The sequence below is a fragment of the Cherax quadricarinatus genome, chromosome 99 (genome assembly GCF_038502225.1).
Source record: "Cherax quadricarinatus isolate ZL_2023a chromosome 99, ASM3850222v1, whole genome shotgun sequence".
Classification (NCBI taxonomy): Eukaryota; Metazoa; Arthropoda; class Malacostraca; order Decapoda; family Parastacidae; genus Cherax; species Cherax quadricarinatus.
The window spans coordinates 2,377,275-2,387,362 of record NC_091390.1 but is presented as its reverse complement, the minus strand read 5'-3'; the positions used below and the strand labels follow the sequence as shown (position 1 = coordinate 2,387,362).

Below are 10,088 nucleotides of genomic sequence, written 5' to 3'. Positions count from 1 at the left end.
CAAAATACAAAGAAAATGAATTTGGTCCTTTCTCTAAACTTTCTTTAGAAAGTATTGGAAATATCTCGTAGGCAAGGAAGGGCTCTCTAATTTCCTTCCAGCTGGAGCAGCAGCTGGTTAATAGGGAGAGTTGTAGATGCCTCAGCTGGTGGTTAAATGTGGCAGTGGATGGTGAGAAGGTATAATGGGGGGGTGTCTGGTGAATCATGGTAGAATGGGAATGGGAATGGCGCCTGCGCGTGCAGGGGAAGAGGGAGGTGGTGGTAATGTCGGAGGGAGCAAGACCGGGGAGGATAGTGCCACTTCCGCGGGCGAAACAGTGCCCTGGATCGTGGTTTCGGCCAGTTTAGAGGACGCCGAGAGGGACGTCTGGCCGTGGCTGGAAGGCAAGGAACACCACCATCGCTGGAAACGTCGTCCAGAGGCGGCGAAACATCAGCCCATGTCCATGCTGGGGTGTCAGCAGTCCTGGTGGCTGACAATTGTTGCTTCAGAGTGAAACAGGTGGCAGTGAAGTGACGCAGGAGCACGTTGGTTACCTTCACCTAGTGCCTTCACCTGAGTAAAGAAAATGCCCAAGGAATTCCGCCGTAGGTTCCAGTGCTCCTGACGCGGCTCCCTGGAGCACCTAATCCACAATACTGCTCCTATGCAACGCGGCTTATGTGCTCCTGTGCCATGTGTACCTATGTACCTAGATATGTACACCGGCTCCTGTGTACGGCTGGAAATTACTGTGACTGTGTGTACGCGTGTGTACGGTGAACTGTGACACTTATTTCTTCCCCTTAACCCCTAATTAACCCCTAATTTCCCCCTTTTGCCCCTTACCCTTGCAATCTTCGGGAATCTGAAGGGGTTGAAGGGGTTACGGGATCTGATTTAAGGGGTTAAATGCTCCCTTTCCCTATCGAAATCAAGAAATTCAGTTAAGGGGCGTTCTGGCCCTACTTTTAAGGGGTTGAATGTCGTCTACCCAAGCAGTAGCGTGCCTGCTGACTCCTCAGCAGGGCAGTGACATGCCCCGCTGCTACCTGGTCAAGAAAGTGCCCATGGTACGTGATGTGGGCACTAAGGGCTGTTCCTCACCCACGGCAGCTGCCCCTGCGCCACCCACACCTCCAGACATGTCCGATCATGATGCTCACACACGTAAGTTGTACTCTACTTGTGTACTCTACTTGTGTACTCTACTTGTGTACTCTACTTCTGTACTCTACTTCTGTACTCTACTTGTGTACTCTACTTGTGCACTTCACTTGTGTACTCTACTCGTGTACTCTACTTGTCTACTCTATTTGTCTACTCTACTTATGTACCCTACTTGTGCACTTCACTTGTGTACTCTACTTGTGCACTTCACTTGTGTACTCTACTTGTGTACTCTACTTGTGCACTTCACTTGTGTACTCTACTTGTGTACTCTACTTGTGTACTATACTTGTGCACTTCACTTGTGTACTCTACTTGTGTACTCTACTTGTGTACTCTACTTGTGTACTCTACTTGTGCACTTCACTCGTGTACTCTACTTGTGTACTCTACTTGTGCACTTCACTTGTGTACTCTACTTGTGTACTCTACTTGTGTACTCTACTTGTGTACTCTACTTGTGTACTCTTGTACTCTACTTGTGCACTTCACTTGTGTACTCTACTTGTGTACTCTACTTGTGTACTCTACTTGTGCACTTCACTTGTGTACTCTACTTGTGTACTCTACTCGTGTACTCTACTTGTGTACTCTACTCGTGCACTTCACTTGTGTACTCTACTTGTGTGCTCTACTTCTGTACTCTACTTCTGTACTCTACTTCTGTACTCTACTTGTGTACTCTACTTATGCACTTCACTTGTGTACTCTACTTGTGTACTCTACTTGTGTACTCTACTTCTGTACTCTACTTCTGTACTCTACTTCTGTACTCTACTTATGCACTTCACTTGTGTACTCTGCTTGTGTATTCTACTTGTGTACTCTACTTCTGTACTCGTGCACTTTACTTATGCACTTCACTTGTGTACTCTACTTGTGCACTCCACTTCTGCACTTCACTTGTGTACTCTACTTGTGTACTCTACTTGTGCACTCCACTTCTGCACTTCACTTGTGTACTCTACTTGTGTACTCTACTTGTGTACTCTACTTGTGTACTCTACTTGTGTACTCTTGTACTCTACTTGTGCATTTCACTTGTGTACTCTACTTGTGCACTCCACTTCTGCACTTCACTTGTGTACTCTACTTGTGTACTCTACTTGTGCACTTTACTTGTGCACTTCACTTGTGTACTCTACTTGTGTACTCTACTTGTGCACTTTACTTGTGCACTTCACTTGTGTACTCTACTTGTGTACTCTACTTCTGTACTCCACTTGTGCACTTCACTTGTGTACTCTACTTGTGTACTCTACTTCTGTACTCCTGTACTCTACTTGTGCATTTCACTTGTGTACTCTACTTGTGTACTCTACTTCTGTACTCCACTTGTGCACTTCACTTGTGTACTCTACTTCTGTACTCTACTTGTGTACTCTACTTCTGAACTCTACTTGTGTACTCTACTTGTGTACTTCACTTGTGTACTCTACTTCTGTACTCTACTTGTGTACTCTACTTCTGAACTCTACTTGTGTACTCTACTTGTGTACTCTACTTGTGTATTCTACTTGTGTACTCTACTTCTGTACTCGTGCACTTTACTTATGCACTTCACCTGTGTACTCTACTTGTGTACTCCACTTCTGCACTTCACTTGTGTACTCTACTTGTGTACTCTACTTGTGTACTCTTGTACTCTACTTGTGCATTTCATTTGTGTACTCTACTTGTGCACTTCACTTGTGTACTCTACTTCTGTACTCCACTTGTGCACTTCACTTGTGTACTCTACTTGTGTACTCTACTTCTGTACTCCACTTGTGCACTTCACTTGTGTACTCTACTTCTGTACTCTACTTGTGCACTTCACTTGTGTACTCTACTTGTGTACTCTACTTGTGTACTCTTGTACTCTACTTGTGCACTTCACTTGTGTACTCTACTTGTGTACTCTACTTGTGCACTTCACTTGTGTACTCTACTTGTGTACTCTACTTCTGTACTCTACTTGTGTACTTCACTTGTGTACTCTACTTGTGTACTCTACTTGTGTACTCTACTTGTGCACTCTACTTGTGTACTCAACTTGTGTACTCTACTTGTGTACTCTACTTGTGCACTCTACTTGTGTACTCAACTTGTGTACTCTACTTCTGTACTCCTGTACTCTACTTGTGCATTTCACTTGTGTACTCTACTTCTGTACTCTACTTGTGTACTCTACTTCTGAACTCTACTTGTGTACTCTACTTGTGTACTTCACTTGTGTACTCTACTTCTGTACTCTACTTGTGTACTCTACTTCTGAACTCTACTTGTGTACTCTACTTGTGTACTTCACTTGTGTACTCTACTTGTGTACTCTACTTGTGTACTCTACTTGTGTACTCCACTTGTGTACTCCACTTGTACACTCCGCTTGTACACTCCACTTGTACACTCCACTTGTACACTCCACTTGTACACTCCACTTGTACACTCCACTTGTACACTCCGCTTGTACACTCCACTTGTACACTCCACTTGTACACTCCACTTGTACACTCCACTTGTACACTCCACTTGTACACTCCACTTGTACACTCCACTTGTACACTCCGCTTGTACACTCCACTTGTACACTCCACTTGTACACTCCACTTGTACACTCCACTTGTACACTCCGCTTGTACACTCCACTTGTACACTCCACTTGTACACTCCACTTGTACACTCCACTTGTACACTCCACTTGTGTACTCCCCTGTCAAGTACTACACAGTACTGTACTCCATTTATATTTATACACTGAGAGGTGTATATCTCAGTGTATATTCACTGGCAGGTGTATATCTCAGTGTATATACACTGAGAGGTGTATATCTCAGTGTATATACACTGAGAGGTGTATATCTCAGTGTATATACACTGAGAGGTGCATATCTCAGTGTATATACACTGAGAGGTGTATATCTCAGTGTATATACACTGAGAGGTGTATATCTCAGTGTATATACACTGAGAGGTGTATATCTCAGTGTATATACACTGAGAGGTGTATATCTCAGTGTATATACACTGAGAGGTGTATATCTCAGTGTATATACACTGAGAGGTGTATATCTCAGTGTATATACACTGGCAGGAGTATATCTCAGAGTATATACACTGAGAGGTGTATATCTCAGTGTATATTCACTGGCAGGTGTATATCTCAGTGTATATACACTGAGAGGTGTATATCTCAGTGTATATACACTGAGAGGTGTATATCTCAGTGTATATACACTGGTAGTTTACATTAATCAGTATTTTAGGTATTAAAGTACTCTTGACTGGTGGTGTACAGGTGACCTGCAGCCTTAATGACCCTCGTGTAGTAGATAGACTTTAAACCCCATTAACCAACCAACCAGTCTTAATGACCCTCGTGTAGTAGACTTTAAACCCCATTAACAAACCAATCAGACTTAATGACCCTCGTGTAGTAGATAGACTTTAAACTCCATTAAGCAACCAACCAGTCTTAATGACCCTCGTGTAGTAGATAGACTTTAAATTCCATTAACAAACCAACCAGTCTTAATGTCCCTCGTGTAGTAGATAGACTTTAAACCCCATTAACCAACCAACCAGTCTTAATGACCCTCGTGTAGTAGATAGACTTTAAACCCCATTAACCAACCAACCAGTCTTAATGACCCTCGTGTAGTAGATAGACTTTAAACTCCATTAACCAACCAACCAGTCTTAATGACCCTCGTGTAGTAGATAGACTTTAAACCCCATTAACCAACCAACCAGTCTTAATGACCCTCGTGTAGTAGGTAGACTTTAACCCCCATTAACCAAGCAACCAGCCTTAATGACCCTCGTGTAGTAGATAAACTTTAAACCCCATTAACCAACGAACCAGTCTTAATGACCCTCGTGTAGTAGATAGACTTTAAACCCCATTAACCAACCAGCCTTAATGTCCCTCGTGTAGTAGATAGACTTTAAACCCCATTAACCAACCAACCAGTCTTAATGACCCTCGTGTAGTAGATAGACTTTAAACCCCATTAACCAACCAACCAGTCTTAATGACCCTCGTGTAGTAGATAGACTTTAAACCCCATTAACCAACCAACCAGTCTTAATGACCCTCGTGTAGTAGATAGACTTTAAACCCCATTAACCAACCAACCAGTCTTAATGACCCTCGTGTAGTAGATAGACTTTAAACCCCATTAACCAACCAACCAGTCTTAATGACCCTCGTGTAGTAGATAGACTTTAAACCCCATTAACCAACCAACCAGTCTTAATGACCCTCGTGTAGTAGACTTTAAACCCCATTAACCAACCAACCAGTCTTAATGACCCTCGTGTAGTAGGTAGACTTTAACCCCCATTAACCAACCAACCAGCCTTAATGACCCTCGTGTAGTAGATAGACTTTAAACCCCATTAACCAACCAATCAGCCTTAATGTCCCTCGTGTAGTAGATAGACTTTAAACCCCATTAACCAACGAACCAGTCTTAATGACCCTCGTGTAGTAGATAGACTTTAAACCCCATTAACCAACCAACCAGTCTTAATGACCCTCGTGTAGTAGATAGACTTTAAACCCCATTAACCAACCAACCAGTCTTAATGACCCTCGTGTAGTAGATAGACTTTAAACCCCATTAACCAATCAACCAGTCTTAATGACACTCGTGTAGTAGACAGAGTTTAAACTTACCAAATGTATCCAAGATCATTTTCACTACTCTAAGGTCAGGATTTATCCTCTTCCCCGAATCAAACATGATTGCTTTTCCCAGGAGCTATATTACATACGTGTTTAGAGCTTTCTACTGATTATGAAAATAATTCACAATAGATTTAATAATTTTAATATCAATAATTCTCTCTAAATTGTGGGTTAGTTGTGAATTGTTGAAGTCGTGGTATTGTTAGTTGTGAGTTGTTGTAGTAGTGGTATTGTTAGTTGTGAATTGTTGTAGTCATGGTATTGTGGGTTAGTTGTGAATTGTTGTAATGGTATTGTGGGTTGTGAATTGTTATAGTCATGGTATTGTGGGTTGTGAATTGTTGTAGTCATGGTATTTTGAGTTGTGAATTGTTGTAGTCATGGCATTGTGGGTTAGTTGTGAATTGTTGTAGTCATGGTATTGTGGGTTAGTTGTGAATTGTTTTAGTCATGGTATTGTGGGTTAGTTGTGAATTGTTGTAGTCATGGTATTGTGGGTTAGTTGTGAATTGTCATGGTATTGTGGGTTAGTTGTGAATTGTTGTAATGGTATTGTGGGTTGTGAATTGTTATAGTCATGGTATTGTGGGTTGTGAATTGTTGTAGTCATGGTATTGTGGGTTAGTTGTGAATTGTTGTAGTCATGGTATTGTGGGTTAGTTGTGAATTGTTGTAGTCATGGTATTGTGGGTTAGTTGTGAATTGTTGTAGTCATGGTATTGTGGGTTAGTTATGAATTGTTGTAGTCATGGTATTGTGGGTTAGTTGTGAATTGTTGTAGTCATGGTATTGTGGGTTAGTTGTGAATTGTTGTTGTCGTGGTATTGTGGATTAGTTGTGAATTGTTGTTGTCATGGTATTGTGGGTTAGTTGTGAATTGTTTTGATGGTATTGTGGGTTAGTTGTGAATTGTTGTAGTCATGGTATTGTGGGTTAGTTGTGAATTGTTGTAGTCATGGTATTATGGATTAGTTGTGAATTGTTGTTGTCATGGTATTGTGGGTTAGTTGTGAATTGTTGTTGTCGTGGTATTGTGGGTTAGTTGTAAATTGTTGTCATGGTATTGTGGGTTAGTTGTGAATTATTGTTGTCGTAGTATTCTGGGTTAGTTATGAATTGTTGTTGTCATGGTATTCTGGGTTAGTTGTGAATTGTTGTTGTCGTAGTATTGTGGGTTAGTTATGAATTGTTGTTGTCATGGTATTGTGGGATAGTTGTGAATTACTGTTGTCATGTTATTGTGGGTTAGTTATGAATTGTTGTTGTCATGGTATTGTGGGTTAGTTGTGAATTGTTGTAGTCATGGTATTGTGGGTTAGTTAGGAATTGTTGTTGTCATGGTATTGTGGGTTAGTTGTGAATTGTTGTTGTCATGTTATTGTGGGTTAGTTATGAATTGTTGTTGTCATGGTATTGTGGGTTAGTTGTGAATTGTTGTAGTCATGTTATTGTGGGTTAGTTAGGAATTGTTGTTGTCATGGTATTGTGGGTTAGTTGTGAATTGTTGTTGTCATGGTATTGTGGGTTACTTATGAATTGTTGTAGTCATGGTATTGTGGGTTAGTTATGAATTGTTGTTGTCGTGGTTTTGTGGGTTGTGAATTGTTGTCATGGTATTGTGGGTTAGTTGCGAATTGTTGTAGTCATTGTATTGTGGGTTAGTTATGAATTGTTGTAGTCATGGTATTGTGGGTTAGTTGTGAATTGTTGTCATGGTATTGTGGGTTAGTTGTGAATTGTTGTAGTCATTGTATTGTGGGTTAGTTATGAATTGTTGTAGTCATGGTATTGTGGGTTAGTTATGAATTGTTGTAGTCATGGTATTGTGGGTTAGTTGTGAATTGTTGTAGTCATGGTATTGTGGGTTAGTTGTGAATTGTTGTAGTCATGGTATTGTGGGTTAGTTGAGAATTGTTTTAGTCATGGTATAGTGGGTTAGTTGAGAATTGTTTTAGTCATGGTATAGTGGGTTAGTTGTGAATTGTTTTAGTCATGGTATTGTGGGTTAGTTGTGAATTGTTTTAGTCATGGTATTGTGGGTTAGTTGTGAATTGTTGTAGTCATGGTATTGTGGGTTAGTTGTGAATTGTTGTAGTCATGGTATTGTGGGTTAGTTGAGAATTGCTCCAGCCATTGTATTAATGCTTCACACACTAACACATACCATGTATCCACTTTTCACTCACTGAAACACACCATGTATACATGTATCATGTATACATGAATCATGTATACATGTATCATGTATACATGAATCAGAATCATTGCTACTGTACACGAGTCGGTGACCGGCTTCTCCCGGTGCCGTGGAAAACTGAATATGTAAACAAACGTGTGTTTCTTTGGTCAGTTTTATGATGGGTCAAATTTCGATAATTTTTTATATTAATTATATTTTCTAGTTTATATAATTAGAATTATATATAAATATACGATTCATTTTAAACCTAAGACCAGCATAAAAGATATACAACGTGAGGTGTATATCTCAGTGTATGTACACTGAGAGGTGTATATCTCAGTGTATATACACTGAGAGGTGTATATCTCAGTGTATATACACTGAGAGGTGTATATCTCAGTGTATATACACTGAGAGGTGTATATCTCAGTGTATATACACTGAGAGGTGTATATCTCAGTGTATATACACTGAGAGGTGTATATCTCAGTGTATATACACTGAGAGGTGTATATCTCAGTGCATATACACTGAGAGGTGTATATCTCAGTGTATATACACTGAGAGGTGTATATCTCAGTGCATATACACTGAGAGGTGTATATCTCAGTGTATATACACTGAGAGGTGTATACCTCAGTGTATATACACTGAGAGATGTATATCTCAGTGTATATACAGAGAGGTGTATATCTCAGTGTATATACACTGAGAGGTGTATACCTCAGTGTATATACACTGAGAGGTGTATATCTCAGTGTATATACACTGGTAGTTTACATTAATCAGTATTTTAGGTATTAAAGTATTCTTGACTGGTGGTGTACAGGTGACCTGCAGTCTTAATGACCCTCGTGTAGTAGATAGACTTTAAACCCCATTAACCAACCAACCAGTCTTAATGACCCTCGTGTAGTAGATAGACTTTAAAACCCATTAACCAACCAACCAGTCTTAATGACCCTCATGTAGTAGATAGACTTTAAAACCCATTAACCAACCAACCAGTCTTAATGACCCTCATGTAGTAGATAGACTTTAAAACCCATTAACCAACCAACCAGTCTTAATGACCCTCATGTAGTAGACTTTAAACCCCATTAACTAACCAACCAGTCTTAATGACCCTCGTGTAGTAGATAGACTTTAAACCCCATTAACCAACCAACCAGTCTTAATGACCCTGGTGTCGTAGATAGACTTTAAACCCCATTAACCAACCAACCAGCCTTAATGACCCTCGTGTGGTAGACTTTAAACTCCATTAACAAATACAAAACTCCTTTGAACATATATCAGTGTTAAAGGTTTGAAACCAATCCGAAAATACATTCCCGAGCTTCTGCATAGCAACCCATTTCCAAACTGTCCAAATATCAAAAAAATTAGGAACCTGATTTTGAAACGAGAAATATCAACATAAATCTTCCACTAAGATACACTAATTTTAAAGGTTTGAAAGCGATCGAGTGAATCATTCTTCAGGTAACTGATTTATGTCAATTAACTGAGTAATGCCTCTTTCGATAGACTTGTAACTTATAATGCAATACTTATGTACACAGATTAAAATTAATGTGATATTCCCTTTTTGTGGTAAATCCCACTATTCTCAAGGTTTGACGCCTATAGGAAGATGCATTCTTCAGCTGTCTCACACAAACTAATACCAATTATCCATGGAGAATTTCCCAATAATTCCCAATTATTCATTAAGAATTAACCAATAATTCCCAATTAAGAATTAACCAATAATTCCCAATTATTCATTAAGAATTAACCAATAATTCCCAATTATTAAGAATTAACCAATAATTCCCAATTATTCATTAAGAATTAATCAATAATTCCCAATTATTAAGAATTTGCCAATAATTCCCAATTATTCATTAAGATTATTATTATAATCAAAAAGACGCGCTAAGCCACAAGGGCTATACAGCTTATTCATTAAGAATTAATCAATAATTCCCAATTATTAAGAATTTGCCAATAATTCCCAATTATTCATTAAGAATTAATCAATAATTCCCAATTATTAAGAATTTGCCAATAATTCCCAATTATTCATTAAGAATTAAT

General features: G+C 39.4%; 1 protein-coding gene across 1 annotated transcript in view; it reads left to right on the top strand.

Annotated features, from left to right (window-relative positions):
- Positions 1–267: 267 nt before the first annotated feature.
- The window catches only part of LOC128704773 (transcriptional repressor scratch 2-like), a 51,266-nt gene continuing 41,445 nt past the window's right edge, over positions 268–10,088 (top strand). Inside the window, exon 1 of the mRNA XM_053799917.2 lies at positions 268–1,152. Within this exon, the coding sequence (XP_053655892.2) occupies positions 966–1,152 (187 nt within the window). The 5' untranslated portion in view covers positions 268–965. The remainder of the gene's footprint in view (positions 1,153–10,088) is intronic.